This window comes from Pleurodeles waltl, chromosome 8, assembly GCF_031143425.1.
Source record: "Pleurodeles waltl isolate 20211129_DDA chromosome 8, aPleWal1.hap1.20221129, whole genome shotgun sequence".
Taxonomy (NCBI): Eukaryota; Metazoa; Chordata; class Amphibia; order Caudata; family Salamandridae; genus Pleurodeles; species Pleurodeles waltl.
In genome coordinates, this window is record NC_090447.1 from 700358617 (window position 1) to 700376221 (window position 17605).

At 42.7% G+C, this 17605-nt stretch overlaps 1 protein-coding gene across 16 annotated transcripts in view; it reads right to left on the bottom strand.

The window, feature by feature from the left end:
* The window catches only part of ABI3BP (ABI family member 3 binding protein), a 2083720-nt gene that overhangs the window by 202308 nt on the left and 1863807 nt on the right, over positions 1–17605 (bottom strand). For all 16 annotated transcript variants that reach the window (XM_069204834.1, XM_069204837.1, XM_069204832.1 and 13 more), the window contains 2 exons: positions 12068–12196; positions 5260–5328 (listed from right to left, as the gene is read on the bottom strand). In XM_069204834.1, the coding sequence (XP_069060935.1) occupies positions 5260–5328; positions 12068–12196 (198 nt within the window). The remainder of the gene's footprint in view (positions 1–5259; positions 5329–12067; positions 12197–17605) is intronic.

Below are 17605 nucleotides of genomic sequence, written 5' to 3' on the forward strand. Positions count from 1 at the left end.
TTTGTTAAGTGACATGGTACCGGATGATCTTGAATTGCAATAGCACATATGGGAGGAGAGGTTGTGGTTACTGGGGATTGACTTTCAGGCCTCATTAGAGGTTGGAATGAAGGTGCTCCTTACCACTTGTCTGAGGATTCAACACCATAAAACTGTATTTAACTTGTATTATACACCTGCTAAATTGTTCAGCTGGGGTAAGAGAATGGATGATAGATGCCCCCATTGTGGGGAGGCCCCCGCTGACCTGATGCATATGTTCTACAAGTGGGAAGCTGCAGGCATTTAAAGAAGGGATTAAGGCTTTTTGGAGGACGCTGTTTGCAGCAGAGATTCATTTTATACCAGCAGTGATATTCTATGGCTGTAGCACGCCTCCTTAGAGTGATAGCGCGGAAGACTTCTGATTCACCAACTATGCAGCAGTGGTTCTCACACCTGTTGAGCATGTATAATTTAGAGAAAGCTCTGTATAATTGTAAGGGAAGGGGAGCAAGGAAGCAAGAGACAATAATCTGGTCACAAAAGACAGTCTGTGGATGAATAATTGTTAGACACATAGCTGGAATTCCCTAGATTTGACTGACTTAGAGAGTGTTGGATGGAATAAATGTTTGGGGATATCGACAGGCCTAGATGCTTATGGTTACATTTTTGTGGACAATTGATCAAGATTACATCAACCCCACTGTGCTGTGTACTTATGTGTAATTCAAAAGGTTAAGGAGTGCTATGGTAAGGGCAGTGTGTTTCCAGGAAGGTTTGTGGCATAATGATGATTTTTATTTGGTGAAATTGAGCAACCTGCTTTCTACTTTCTATTATCAGAACCTATTCTAAGGCTTTCCATGTGAAAAAGGGAATGCCGATTTAAGGCAATGATCCAATCTGTATACAGTCATGTGTTCTGCTAAATCTCAGTGAATTTTAGAACACTGTTATTCTCTGAATTTACAAATGACTGCGGTAAATCTATGTGATATGTCTCTCGATAGCTGTGATGAATTAATTTTACAATGTCTGAAGGCAGGTCATCCATGCATATAGGTAATTGTTGATGAATAGTAATGAATAGAATCAAGTGTGTCATTATATTGCTGAGATAAGTTATTTATGTATTTATGTGATTGCTCCTTTTTGACAATAAACATTTTTTTTTTAAATGTTAAAAACGGAATATACAGTGCTGACTAGAAGAAAGAAACATGTTTTCCATCAGGCAAGTTGGGACTTGATGATCTGAAACCTCCAGGCTAAAAATATGCATATGTTTTGGAAGTTATTACAGAGTGGATGCACTTAATCGAAGGAACCTGTGAGTTGCATTCCTAAGTAATATATATATATATATATATATATATATATATATATATACCTCAAAACAAAACCCTTTCAGGGGTAGAGTGACAAATAAATTATGCAAAACAGAAGGGAGAACTCTTGGTAGTTCCTACGTTTAAGTGGAGAGCAGCTCCTGTAAGGTGCACCCTGCAACACCAGTGACACTGTAGATTTGCTCACCTCAAATGTCTGTTTTTCTAGCAAAGTTTTTAAGCATAGGATTGACACAGTGCCATCCACTGCAAGCTATAAAGTAACCAAGTCTTTTGCCATTTGTACAGCAAAATCTATTTATATAGCGCCAGAGGGTTATATGAGAGAGGAAGGTGGGCCATTATGGGGGAGGATCTAATGGGGCTCTTCTCAGAACCTTCCTTAGTAAAACTGATACTATCCTTAAAACTAACTAAGACCCAAATAATTTACCTGCCATTGTTATAAAAATGTAACTGTAAGTGGTGGGCTTGTTTTTTCTCTAAACCCTTTTTCTTTGTAACATGAATGGGTATTTTTCTGCCTATCTGGAAGGGTACATTAATTAAGCCTATTCACAAAAACGGAATTGGATAACCAATTGAACTATCATTTGCTCGACATCAGAGCTCAGTTGTATTCCAAGGTGATCTTACAGTCCTTGAAAGATTGGATTGAGATCAATAACCTCACCCCTGTGGAACAAGGAGGTTTTAAACAAGGTCACTCTACAGTAGACCATTGCTTTAGTTTGTGGGCTATTGCGCTGAAGGCAATGGGAATGACAGGAAATATTTTTTGTTGTTTTGTTTATTTTAGCTCAGCCTTTGGCCTTGTGGATCATACTATTCTGTGGGATAAGCTTCAACTTCTGGCTATTTCCAGTAGCTTACTAGCAATCATTTATGAATTGCACCACCAGAATTGGGTTCAGGTAGAATTAGATTTAAATGGGACCCTTTCTTCAAGAATCCCACCGAGAAATGGGCTAATGCAGGGCAGTGTTATGTCTCCTACATTGTTCTCATTATTTCTTGTATATGTGCCCCATGCCCTTGATAATACTAAGACCCATATTTATTAAAGGTTAGCATCGTCTTAGCGTCATGTATTCTGACACAGGTGGGCCTCCAGAGGAAGCTGGAAAGGATTAATATGTGCCTTGTGACTAACAAACTAAAGGTAAATATGGAGAAAACAAAAATAAATAATTTTGGGGAAAAAACTAAAGCGTATAAGTAGGTGCTAGGCAATGAGACAATGGAGGTGGTAACCTCATACAAATACGTAGGAATTATGTTAGAAAATAAATTACATTAGGGCTTGCATAAAGAAACATTAGAGGCTTGTGCATTCTTCACTATAGGAGATGTAATAACATTTGAAAACACATTCTGAGGACCATTGTTGTCCCCAGTATTTTCTGCTTATAATGCTATGGTCCCAACACAAAGATTATAGGGGGCAGGACTTCTGACCCTAAGCACAGATGCAAGCTGGGAGAGGTATGAGGAATCCTTTTTTGGCTGCTTGTGTGTCAAAAGATGACACTAGGCAACATCATTTTATAAATATGGTGCATGGATGGTGTTAGGGAATGGCGTTAGCTGGAGTTAAAAAAAATGGCACACAACTGTGCAAGTGCATCTGTGCACTATTTTTCATACATATGGGCCTAAATGTTTTTTGCCCAAAAAGGGTGGAAGGCATATCTTGTGTCCCCTGTATGCAGATGATTTAGACATTTTAGATCTGACACAGGTGGGCCTCCAGCGGAAGCAGGAAAAGTTAAATTTGTGCTCTGTGACTAACAAGCTAAAGGTCAATAGGGAGAAAACAAAAATAATTAATTTTGGGGAAAAAGTGAAAGCGTATAAGTAGATGCTAGGCAATGAGACAATGGAGGCGGTAACCTCATACAAATACTTAGGAATGAAGTAAACTAATGAATTACATTAAGACTTGCATAAAGAAACAGTGGAGGCTTGTGGACTCTCCACTATAGGAAATCTAATAAAATTTGAAAACACATTCTAAGGGCCATTGTTGTCCCTGGTATTTTCTGCTTATGATACTATGGTTCCAACACAGTGTTTATATGGGGCAGAACCTCTGACCCTAAGCACAGATGCAAGCTGGGAGAGGTGTGAGGGTAAATGCCTGAAAAAAGTGTTAGTGCTACCCTAAAGCACAATGTGCCCAGAAATAGGGTAAGGAACCTGCAGGCATGGTCCTCAGAAGTTCAAAAGGTATATGAAGAATTGAACTAAAATGGGCTGCACAAGATAGAAATAGATTCGTGAAAATTGCGGCAACACTGAAGGTGGGAACATTTAGAGTAAGGGAGGCATCCCACCTATCGAAGAGGGAGCTGATAGAGGCCTGTAAAAGAGTTACCAGGGCAGCAGATTTTTTTTATGGTTCAAGAAAACCCTAAGTAAATTACATGTTGGAGTCCTAGGTAACCTAAAAATGTATCCCTATATATCCATAATCGACAACTCCCAGTTTTGTATACTGCTATTAAAATTTCGGGTGGCGCTGAATTTTTGATTTTTAAAACTGAAGGAGTTAGACACACCTTTCGATTCTGGCAATAACTGCACCTGTGGATTACGTTCCTCAAATGTTACTGTTCATATTTATTAAACTGTTTGCACTTTTATAGAAAACGCTGTCAGATTTTAAAACCACATTTTTAAAAATATGATATTTGTCATTGCAATGAAGCACTTGCACTTCTCACGAACATTGAGTTTTTAGATTTAGGGCCTGATTCTAAATTTGGAGGACGGTGTTAAACCGTCCCAAAAGTGGCGGATATACCACCTACCGTATTACGAGTCCATTATATCCTATGGAACTCGTAATACGGTAGGTGGTATATCCGCCACTTTTGGGACGGTTTAACACCGTCCTCCAAAGTTAGAATCAGGCCCTTAGTCTGTACGTTAGTAAAATTCCTATAAGTAAGCTTGGGCTGAAAATATTGTTAAGATTAATATTGGATACTACTGACCGACCTTCATGTTAGATGCTCCAGGAGGAGTGTTAGCAGAGGCAAACTGTATAATATGTGAGATATGCTGTATTATTTAATTTATGGTTAGGTGCGAGGGAGCAAGTAGATCATTTTTATGACTGTGTATAGGAATTGGGAGGGGTGGTTGAGGTGAGATATGGGGTTTTATTCTGTGAAAGTGTGTTCAATGTTTTACACAGATGTGTCTAAACAATAATAAAGATTTCACCAGTACCAGTACATTTTTCTAGAAGTGAAAAAACATAGGAAGAAAATTCACCCATCTTTTCCTGCTAGCTCTCTCACAGGAAAAGAAAAACAATTACATTTTCTTTAGAAAATGAAGCTCCCACCCTTCTCTGTAAGCAGAATTAAGCCTTATCATGCTGCAATGCAAGGCTAGAGAAAGAATAGTGTTGATCCTACACCTTATATCTTTCAACTTTTGCTTTCTTGGTGTATTTCAAGTAATGAAAATGCACACAACACTTGTAATAATATAAAACTTTTCAGACAACTAATGGTCTTCACAAGATCCTGTACATTATTGTCTTTTAGGAAGGCACATTTGAATGTCAATCCAATTACATATTCTTTAACTGGTGTAAAATACCTGTGGTGTGGTCAGGACTTATATTTTCTTGCTGTTGAGGAAATATATTGTACCTACCTGTACTTTTTAGGTTTTGAACAAAGGCCTTGTCTCTCTACATACCTCTTCCCCTCCACCACTGATATAAAAATCCCTTCCACCACTGAAATAAACATTCCTAACAGGAATGATCCATGCAGAAACCTTTACAGTTTTGTGGAGCAAAAATGTTCGTTTTGCCAAATTGTGTCAACATATATAGGGCAATTTTTATCTTTGATTGTTGGTGTTCATGTTTTGAGAGTAAACTATGTCTCCATTAGAGACTTACCTGTATACCTTGGCTTGCCCATTGGATCAAGTTCTGATACAGGACCTGGATTGAAAATCGGTTCTGTAACTGAGAAAAAAGAGTCACAATAAATATGCCTCAAAACAGTGTGATACAATACAGAAATGAAAATGTGTCAGTGATCTTTTGTTATCTTCAGTGGGGCTACTTTAACATAACTTATGTTGCACACCACCTATATCAGATTCAACACATGTAGTATGATTGTGTGTTTCTGTGGCATACTCATAGTCATTTTTGGCATGAAGGTGCACACAATTGGCATAATGGGAGCCCGGCCCTTATGGTGCCCAACTTTAATATTATGACCATTCCTGTTCTAGTGGTGAACATTCCGGGCATAATGGTGGATCTCCATTATGCTGCCTTTCCTTAATATACTGTAGTCTTCAAATAATGGTGACCATCCCTAGAACACATAGGTCCTCATTCTGACCTTGGCGGTCTTTTCGCAAGACCGCCGAGTTACCGCCGCGGTAAAGACCGCCGACCGCGGCGGTATGCCGCTGCGCGTATTCCGACCGCTGGGAGCGTTCCGCCGGAATACCGCCAGCAGCCACACTGGCGGTCGGCGGGAAAGTGGAGACTGGTCAACCTCCACCGCCACGCCAGCAGAACACCGCCCCCAGAATTACGACCCACATTTCTGTGTGGCGGTCTTCTGTTGGCGGTCTTCTGTTGGCGGTCACGTCCCTATGGCTCCCGTCGCCTCCCGGAGGACCAACGCACAAGGTAAGTTGATCGTCCGTGAGGGGAGGGGGTGGGGGGGTGTTGTGTGATGTGTGCGTGCATGGGGGTGTGCGTGTGAGTGTGTAGAGGGGGTGTGTGAGTGCGTGCATGCGGGCGGGGAGTGCTGCTGTGCCTATGGGCGATGTGTGTAGTTCGGCGGGTGCGCATGTCGGCATGTATGTGTGCGGGTATGTGTCCCCGTTGTGTATGTGTGTGTGTAGGGGGTGTGTATATGTGCATGTTGGGGGTGTGTGCATGTCGGGGTGCGTGTATGTGCATGTCGGGGTGGGGGTGGGGAGGGGGTTCGTACCACCTCTGGGGGGTGGCAGGGGGGTGGAGGGTGTGGGGGGAGGACTCGGGGGGCAGTGGGGGGTGGGGGAGACCCCTATCAGTGCCAGGGAAGGAATTCCCTGGCCCCGATAGTGCCTACCGCCATGGTTCGCATGGCGGTTCCCGAACGTCAGAAACCGCGGCGGTAAGCAGGGTCATGATACCGTTGGCGGTCTTGGGTCGACCGCCGGACCGGAGTGCGCAGACTCCAGCCCGTCGGTCATGACCGCCGTGGCTGTCGGAGTGGGGAAGTGGCGGTCGGTCGCGGCGGTGACCGCCGCGGTCAGAATGCCATTTTTAATACCGCCGGTCTGTTCGCGGTCCGACCGCCGCCTCTCCGCCGACGGCCAAGGTCAGAATGAGGGCCTTAGTAAGAAAGGAAATCACTCTGACTAGCAAACTCACATTTAAACAATGCCTTCAATTGATGTTGGATCACGAGGTTTCATATGGCAGAGCTTCAGCTGTCTCTGCAATCGGAAATCTCTGACCTAATGGAACTTCCACCACAGAGACATCAGATCACAGTGATGGTTGCTCACCTTATTTAGTGTGGGACAGCCATCACTAGATTTCATGGCCCACGGCTGCCATAGACGGCATCGTGTTCCTGTGAAGGTGTAAGGGCCATTGTTTTTTGTTGTTCATAAACAAGCTCCTGCTTTGAAAGTGTATGTTTGAAAAACAAATAACTTTGCAGAGAAACCAAAAGGAAAAATGGCACCTGTTTGATGTAGTTGCCTGCCTTTAGGGCAACCACTGCACCTGTGGCTGCAATGAAAGGTTCAGAGATCCCCGCTGGGTAACAGAAAGGTCTAAACAGGGCAGGTGCTTCTCTACCAGGAAGGCAGAGGGTAGGTACCCACACCTTTTCAGTTATCCCCGGAATCTACAAAAATAAACCTTACACATTCAAATATAACTTCCTCCCCGCCATGCTCTCCTCTCTATGAATATGTACATTATCGTTCTGTCTAAGTTTACCTTTTTATTTTACTAAGAATTAGAAAGTTGAGTATAGACACTTAACTCTCTTCCACATACTGCACGATTTAAGGTATTGGAAAGGTTCATTTTTGGGGGTTTGCGAAGTGGTGCTTTAATATATTGTCTCAATGACATAGGAGGAGTAAGGTGGTCCCTTTTAACTGAATATTTTATAAATCTGCTACACTATGGGATTAGGGTCTGAGAAGAAAATTAATTCCTTCACCACACATTATGGACTATAATCTGTTGTGATAAACCAAACTCTGAAATGCTGTTGCATTAAAACATATTGTCCAACTGAAAAATAAATAAAAAACAGTGAAGAAAGGGCTAACAAAAGGAGGCAAGTTAATTGTTTATATGTAGGGTACCACATGAAAACACAATGTGAGTTTGAACTGCAACACAACAAGATCAATGAAAACAGATTCTGGGGGTTGAGGGAAGTTGAGCCTTTGCAGTAGATGTAGGGCTTTCTATCCTTGTGTGTTTATTGGGAATAACAATCACTTTTTATTTAATTAAACAGGGGAAGTTTTAAAAGCCCATGTTTTCAGTTGATTTAGTTTTTCTGCAGATACAGGGAGGAGGTCAGATGTGGGTGATGTGGTGCCAATTTTGTATTACAACATTATGATTTCCTTGGCTTTCACTATATCCTGCTGAAATTGAAATTCCTACCACCCAACCCAAACATAAGGTAAGAAAGTATTCTTCCTGTCTGCCTGCCCCTTCTCACGAGGGCCCACTTGGACAATAGCATTTTGACTCTGTTATCCCCTCATTTTGTATGAAAATGCCTATATCTTTGACAAAGATTTGCAGTCCATATATCATCTAAACACATGGTAATATAAACACTCCCACTTTTCACTTTTTGTTTAAAATGTGTATTTTGATGACTATGACGACTAATCAGGTATACTGGATTATGGTAGATGAAGTTAATTGCAGGAGCATATTGAAGAAAAAATAGTTTTGAAAGCACTAAAAGCAACTGAATGGAGCAGTAATGGCATGTGACCCTCCCCTGATTCCTCATCATACCAACACATTCACACACCAATGGAAAATCTCATTATACAGGCAATGCCATGCAAAAATGCATCTATGTACACACAGTATCACTCACATAGCAAAGTTATCTATGGCAGCACAACCACAGAACTCCTGATACTGGGCATACACATTGTGAAATAGTGAGCAGTAGGTAAACCAGCACATATGGTAACAGAGTCCAGGCTGGATACAGCATTGAAACTACCTGATGTGGGTAACATACTGAGCGGTGACATGCCACTAACATCTTTTCTCTCCTAAGAGGATTAAAAGCACAAGAGCCCAACTAGTATATGGGACACTGAGGGGCATATTTATACTCCGTTTGCGACGAATTAGCGTCGTTTTTTTCGACGCAAAACTAACGCCATATTTATACTTTGGCGTTAGACGCGTCTAGCGCCAAAGTATGGGCAAATAGCGTCATTTTTTAGCGTGAACGCCTTCCTTGCGTTAATGAGATGCAAGGAAGGCGTTCCCGTCTAAAAAAATGACGGCGACGCACATGCGTCGTATTTATACTCCCGGGCAAAAATCACGCCCGGGAGTGGTCGGGTCAAAAAACCCCGCATTTGCGCCACTTTTTAACGCCTGGGTCAGGGTAGGCGTTAAGGGGCCTGTGGGCTCAAAATGAGCCCACAGGTGCCCTCCCCTGCCCCCAGGGACCCCCCTGCCACCCTTGCCCACCCCAGGAGGACACCCAAGGATGGAGGGACCCATCCCAGGGACATTCAGGTAAGTTCAGGTAAGTATACATTTTTTTTTTTTTATATATATTTTTTGGCATAGGGGGGCCTGATTTGTGCCCCCCTACATGCCACAATGCCCAATGACCATGCCCAGGGGACATAAGTCCCCTGGGCATGGCCATTGGGCAAGGGGGCATGACTCCTGTCTTTACTAAGACGGGAGTCATGTAAATGGCGTCTGGGCATCGTTTAAAATGGCGCAAATCGGGTTAAGACGATTTTTTAGCGTCAACCTGACTTGCGCCATTTTTAAGACGCCCTAACGCCATTTTTCCCTACGCCGGCGCTGCCTGGTGTACGTGGTTTTTTTCCACGCACACCAGGCAGCGCCGGTCTGCTTGCGCCGGCTAACGCCATTCAATAAATACGGCGCCCGCATGGTGCTTCAGAATGGCGTTAGCCGGCGCAAAACTTTTTTACGCTAAACTGCGTTAGCGCAGTTTAGCATCAAAAAGTATAAATACGGGCCTGAGAGTCCACTGACTCACAAGCCTCTAGTCATTCCCACCTGGAAAGGCATTCCCAATGCTGATGGATGCCTAGTTAAGGCAGAAGAGGTAGAATGGAGTAAGGTAATATTGGTCCTACTGATGATGCTCCTATGTTGCCCATGGACTGCAAATATTACTTTTGTTGTCCTTTTGATGGTTGTTGATGTTCTTCCCTGGTCCCGGAGTCTTTGAAACACTTGGGCTGGTAAAGTGCATGACATCTCTCATTTGAAATGCCTCCTTGTCTGTCACTCTAGGTTGAACATAGAAATGGGGTAAGAACTGAAGGGTAGAATGTTTGGGTCTTTAGAAAGGGTAAAATATTTGAAACAGGGTGACTAGCAACTAGCATAGATGACCCTTTGTCTTGTGTTGGGGTGAAGGGTTCCCATTGTACACTCCCCTTCTACATCCTATACCCTCTGCCCAAAACCAGAGAGATAGCCATGACCACTCAGTCTCTCATGCCAAATTTTGGGAGATCAACTGAGTATTGGAAGGACATGCCGAATCAAGTACCTGTATAAGGCCATATGTTAGCATAAGTATTGAGTATTCAAACCCTTGTGCCTATTCAAGGTGGATTTGTTTTTCCCTTTCCTCTTGCTACTGTTCATGCTCTCCCAGCAGACAGCAGAAATGGTTATACACATTGAAGATTTAGTAATAGAACATAAGCAACAATAAAAGTACATAGTGCTAATCAACGCTTAATGGATAAATTCCATGGAGAGATGGGCCACAATATGGGTACCCGATGTGGTGTCTAGCACTTGGTCAGCTTATCTTTGTGATGCTAAGTGATATTCCAGGCCCTACCCATGAATGTTCCTACATTTCTCAGATACCCCAAACATGTAAGGATTATGTGGGGTGTGTGAGTCTGAGTATGGGGGTGGTTAGATAAATTTGTGATGCCCTTAGGTTTAGCATGGCATACAGTGGAGGATGGGGACAGGTTGTCCCAGACAATGGAAATGTATTGCCAGCTTTCCTGTGACTGCAGGGAGGAGACCTAGACACTGAAGTGAGGAGAAATGAGTCAGGGCTAACCACTGAAATTCAATGAGGTCCTTGTTAGAAGTGTGTCTTCTAGAACACTGCCACTTGGCAAATGGTTGGCGTGAGGGGGGACTGCAGGTTCAGTTGTTCAAGTGAGGAGTTTTCTACGTAGGACCAGCCCTTTTCTATTGCCTCCATTTACTGCTCTAGGAAGGCCGATGGCAGTGTTGACCCTATCATGGACCAAGAAATGAGAGGCTCTCAAATTTAGGGTGTCCGGTGAAGCATTAACCTAATGGAAGGTAAGACTTTATGCTGGTGGTTCCCTGCACAATGTCTTGTAGGGTGAACTAGAGATTTATAGTTAGGTGAATAGGGATCCTTGGCCCTGATGAATGCCCAAAACCCTTAGGGGCTTATGAAAATGGGCAGAAACATGTTGACTCGAACAGGTGACATGAAACATTATTATTGTGGGTTCACCATATGCTTTTAACAATACCTATGTTCCCCATTAATAAAGGAAATACCAAGGGTAAACACAAGGTATTTTTATGTGTCTGAATCCCAGTCCTTTTATCCAGAAAATACTTATCAAGATCTCCCCTCTGCTCAAAGGAGATAGATGGTTGAGTCCACCCTGGTGGCATTGATCCTACCAGGGTGGGGAGCAGAAGCCAAGGATGAAGCATGACACTGTTATGTGTGTGAGGCTTCTACGTCCATAAATGGAAATGACCTTAGTGAAGCCATGTGAGTTTAGAAATTAACCTTAAAAGGTGTTCCGGTGTGAAGGAACTGTCTCTAGAAGCAGTCATATTTTTGTGTTATATGGGTGTAGAAAACTCTCATTTCATTATGGATATGTCTTGGATACTTCTGCTTGCAGCCACCTCTAGCTGTAATGACTGTCATTTAGTATTCATCGTTTGGATAATGTGAATAGAAGTGAGATTCAAACCACTCTGCTTTGTCACACTCCCAAGTTCTTGATCACCGAAGAAAGTGCTCCTCAAAGTTGTTGCAGAGGTCCTGTGAAATCAGGACTGATGCCTGGCAGTCCCTAAAGGAAAGGGGACAGCTCTGGATGTCTTCACTTTTTTGCTGGAGGAGCTTAGAGTGTACTTGAGGTGCCAATATGTCTGCCTGTCTGCTGATAGAGGGAAGGAGTGTGTCTGTCCCTGTAGGATGAGAAGCTGAGTGTGTTCAGGAGTGCCCCGTGTCATGAAGGGGTCCCCTGGTCACTATGCACAATTTCTGTGTGATCTGCATTAAGACTTTGGTAGGGTGCAGGCTTTCCTAGTAACATTAATTAAATCTGAACTTGAATTCATTTTAGGAACATTAATAATATATACTTGCATGCTTTATGGTTTGCATATGTACAAAGAAATTTACTGAAGCGCTACCAAACGACAACTACACATCTACGCTTACCGGTTTCCTGTTCAGGAGCTGATGTTGTTTTTAATCTTGGTGTTTGTGTTCTTTCAACGATGGATACTCGGGTAGTCTGAGGCACATGTCTTATAGATGACGAACGGGCCCGGGGCACTAACCCATTTCCTGTGGGAAAACCACAAAAAATAAACTTTGTAATATGAATAGTTTTAAACACCTATTGGAGACATATCATCACAGTTTCCAAGTGGCAGTTTTTTTCATTTTTGAAATGCATTTATTAAAATCATGACATTTACAATGCAATTAATTACATAGTTAAATTGGTTAAATCTTGTAATCCAATGCAATCACGATTAATCTTTTCTGCCTAGTTGATCTTTCATGTCACAGTCAGTACTTGTTGAGTGGAGGGTCGGATCTTAGCGAAAAGCAAGGTACTTGCTCCCTAGAAAATACATTGTCTAAAAAAAATTGAATTTTATTCTATACTTTTTATGACATTTTTCTAATCCACTCCTTCTTTTCCTAGTAGTATAGGGGCTGCCTGGAGCCACCTTCCAACATGCATTTCCTGTCTATTCTTGGTGCATGTTTAATGTGACCTTTGCTCAAGCAGATAACATGTGTAGGAGTAAATTCCATGAAATATGCATGTTTCTTTGCCCAGTTGAGTAGATAACTACCGTAAGCCTAGGTCCTATGCTAGAGGACTAGGGGCCTCATTACAAGTTTGGCAGTCTTAGGGCCGCCAGACTCATGGTGGCGGTCAGACAGCCGCAGTCCTGGTGGTCCAACCGCCATATTACGGCCCTGGCAGTCAGACTACCAGTAGACCGCTGCCACCATCAGGAACATGGTTGCCAACCTGGTAGCGGCGGTCGAGGCCGTAATCAGCCACCGTGGTGCTGAGTTCAGTGCCGCTGTGCTGATCACAAGTCCGCTTTCTGTCAGACCTTTCCTGGCGGGGTCCCCACCATTAAACAGCTGGTGAAAAGGCAGTGCAGGGGCCCTCCTGCCCAGCACCCGTGGAATGCACACTGTCTGCTACAGCAGGCAGATCGCATTCTGAGAGTGCTGGTGGCACCCTCTGTGTGAAGGCATTGACTTCAGCTCCATGAGGGGCCGGACCAATGCCGACACATGGTTTCTACTAGGCTGACCAGTGGAAACCTCAGATTTCAGAATTTTCTGTCAGTCAGTCCAGTGGAAACCTTGTATTAGGGCTGGGGGAGCCCGCCAGCCTCACTGCAGTCTCCTCCCCACCGGTCTGGCGGCCAGAGTTTCAGACCACGAGAGTCGTAATCAGGCCCTAAGGTTTCTGCCAGTGTCCTTCTATCAAAAGCTTTTAGTTTGTAAATCTTACACTATAAAAATAGATGCTGTTTGCAAATGTAGAATTCCAAAATAAAATTGACATTTGAAAGTGTATTTACAAACTGTCATTTTATCATTTGAATCCTCCTACGCTGCAAGACAAAAAGGCAGTCAAGAGGAGCTTCCTCATTAATGTGTCTCACATCATAACTTAAGCCCTGATTTATCAAGGGCTTGCTTTGCGCTTGTGTCACGCAAGGCGACACAAGGCAATGCAAGCCCTTAAGTAAGATTTACTTTGCCATGTAGAGCCACCTTGCATGGCTCTGTGCTGCACAGGAAATCTGGAGTAACACAAGGCAGCACAAGTCGCTGCCTTGTGCTACTTTGCATGATGGAGGCATTTCATGGGTGGAGCATGGGTCTTCCACAGTATCCACTCCTGTTTTTTTGTGCATTTCCAGATTTACTAAGACTAGGAAATGTGGATATGTGTCAAAATGCGACACCTTCCCAAGTGAGGCGTAACAAGGAGAAATATGTTTATTTCTCTTCGTTGTTCCCACTTTCTACATGTGCTACATGAGCAAGAAGTGATTCATATATTGTGTAATATTCCATGAGCAAGCTATTTGATCTGCCATTTTGCCACACACCATAGCTCACATCATATGTTGAATTTCTTGTTCTTTGGTCAGTGCTACATGGGCTTCTAGGTCATTTGGCAGTATACCTGGCAGGATCAGACCTGTGAAGAAGTGGTCCATTCCACCCTAGCATCAGGGATTGGCCCTCCACATAGAGCCTCTCGTAATACTATTTGAATTTAGTGTTCTTGTCATTCTTGTGTTAATGTCAAGCTGGCCGATAAGCCCCTAGCTAGATGAACTGAAGTGTGAAGATCATACCATTGGGTCAGATGCTCCAGCGATCTGCCTGGTCAATCAGCTTCAGCATGTGTTTTGGCTGTATTTGAAGCTATGCCAAAGCACCACAGGTGTTCCAGCAGTCAAGCTTGTATATTTCTAGCTTGTAGTAACTGGTTCAGGACCTCAGGCAGTATTTGCCCTAGTCTTATGATCCCGTAAGCTTGTTTCCTCTGTATTGAGTTTTTTCTATCTAGATTTACATGCACTTATTATACTACGTATACTGGTGCCTCGCACAGCAGCCTTTTATGCCTCCCAGTCTATCTCCACAGTTGTGAGCGGCCCAGCATCTTGTTGGAAATATTGCATGGTTGTTTTGTGCAAGGTCTCCCTTAATGTGTGATCTTGCAGCCACCAGAGCTGTACTCACCAAGTGGGAATGGAGTACGCACTTTGCCCTCATGTGTGCTCAATACCAGGGTGTTATGATCAGATTGCATTTTACTTAAGTAATCAGCATGGAATACTTGGGCCCACATTTATACTTTTTTAGCGCTGTGTTTGTGTCATTTTTTGATGCAAAAGTGGCGCAAACTTACAAAATATAATTGTAACTTGTAAGTTTGCGCCGCATTTGCGTCGATAAATGACGCAAATGCGGTGCTATAAAAGTATAAATATAGGCCTTGGTATTTGAGGGTAATGGGGCAGACCAAGCAGTTGTGCTGGGCATGAAGCATGTGAGGGAGTGAGTAAAATGAGTATTAATTGGCACCAGGATTTCAGGCCCTCCATGGTGTAGTCATTCACACAACACAGCAGATTTGTGAATTGAAGTGGTGCAGTGGAGAGGGGGATGGGAACGATCTAAATCAGTGTCTAGTGCTGTTTTAAAGTCTCCCCCAGAAACCAGTCATCATCAGCTCAAGGTGCTAGCTATGCAGAAAGGGATATCATGTGCCAGGGTAGATTACCATTAAGGACATACAATGTACCCAGTACTATTGGTAATCCATTAAATGGACCCTCACTAGTACAAACCTTTCCTCAAGATCAGTTTGTATGCTCTCCACTAGAAATGTAGTCACAGCACATACCCATATAGTGGCACCCCTGGCATATGAGGAATGAGTGGTGCTGTACACCTGCCCCCTCCATCTACATTGTATTGTGAGTGATTCTTTCTCATTCAAGTGAGTTTCTTGACGCAAGGCAATGTGAGCCCTCATCCTGGCTAGTTGAACCCAGATTTTGTAGTGTTCCCAACAGTCTCCACCAAAAGCATATTCCAAGGGAAACAAGTGAATTTATCCTGTATCCCTCTGGTAGCAATGGTGGTGTGTATTGCAAGGAGTCATTAGTGGAATCAATAGTAACATCAGAAAGAAATAGATGAACTAACAAAGGTAATAAAATGTAGTGACAGCACCATGTGCCACTCCAAGGAATCCTATTCATCCCACAAATAACAATGTGGTCAGTGACAGAATGGTCATCTGGTCAAACAACTCATAATTCACAGCTGGGGAACGTGGGTAAACAACATGCTGAAATCACTTGGAGTGAGAGAGGGATCATCCATTGAGGAAAGAGAGATATGGCACAGAAATTGAAGACCACAATGCCCTGCATGGCCTCTCTATCCATGTATGTATGGCTTAGCTTAGTGGATATCAAACACATGTGCCATGGAGATCATATGGGTAGAGAATATATGGCAGCCTCAGCTAACCCATCAGGAACATATATAAGGCCAAGAATTGGTGGGAACATTAACATTGACTACATGTGTACAATCTATGTGGATTGAAGAATGAAACAATTGATCAACATATGCTGAAAGTAGGAGTTAGACTGATTGTGTAGTGCAGTTTTGTTCTCAATATTGTACAGATAACAGTAAAGGCCCCCAAAGTCATGAAACCAACTGAAATGGGTTCATTCTATATCGTCTGTGGTCTGTGGAGTGATCTGAGGAATAATCGTACAGCTGGTACTAGAGTCGATGTCTTCTGCTTCTTCCTCTGGGTCATCTTGTTTGTGATATTGCATTGTCTTGCGAAGTGTGGTGGCAGTGTTGATAGCAGCTTTTCACTCTTCCCATTCTTGGACCTGGGAAGTATTTTAGTGCAGAGTGCCCACAATGTTGCCACTGCCGTTGGGGCCTTTCTGTCTCCTTGGGAGGTGGTCTGTGACACAATGACATCTGGTTCAGGAAAGAAAAAGGCTTTATCACCCACAATCATAATTAGGCAAGGTGGGAATAGGAGTGTATATTTAAGGTAAAATTCTCATAATATCTTCTAGATGGCCATAAATGATGCTTGACGTTGTTTGACTGCTAATGTGAAACCTGAAAATATCAAGATACTTGATGCTCCAACAATGATTGAGTACTTTTCTCTTGCTTTCTGAAGTGTGAAAGCAGGGTCTTGACAATTCAAAAGTTTGTTTTGGGGGCGTGTGTCTGGAGGAGGTCTCCTTGTTGAGTTGCAATGCTCCTGTTCCACTGCATACACTGTAGATAGGCCTTGAGAGGTGATTTCAGTTTGCAGCCATTTCTCTAAATAGAGTGTGGCTTTGAGGCCCTCAATGGTCTTCAGCATACAGATGTTATGCAAATTTTTGTGCTCAGATCAGCCCTCAGCATCTTCAGCGTGCCCCTCCAGGAACCTAACCATGTCATTAATTTCCAAGATTTGTTTTGCAACTTCATCGCTCTGAGGAAGAAGTTCCTTTATTGATTGTTCATAGCTCAACACTTTCCCCATCAGTTTGCACTGGTCTTCCCGCAAGAGATTTAAGCCTATTGAAATTGCAACAAATTTAGGCTTCATTACGGTTCGAGTGTTTGGAAAAAATATAGAGTTCCAAGTATCGGGAGACAGAAATATCGGAAATAAAATATCATGATGCAGGAATGTAATTAAAAGGAATATTGTTTTATCAGGTAAGTGATATGATTTTTAAGAATATCATTGTTTTAAATATATTTTTAGTAACATAGCTGTAAAAAATATAATGTTTAATTATTCTAATGTGTTCTAGTTTATATAATAATTTTACTATTGTTTGTATACCTGTGGTTAATTTTTGAAATATTGTTTGTGATTTTAAATGATTTAGAATTGTTTTATTTAATTGATAATAGCAATTTCTAGTTTTGTAACAGGATGTTGGGGTTATAGGGGGATAGGGTGGGAAGTTATTATTTAATTCATAATTTGTAAGCAAATAAGGGCCTTTTTACGACTTAAGACCGCCGAAGCTGCTGCAGCCAGTATACTGCCAGTGCTGACGATATACTTGCCGCCCTAATAGGAGTTTTCCGCTGGACCAGCGGGCGAAAACATTTCCACCTGCTGGCCCACCAGAAAACTCACCACAA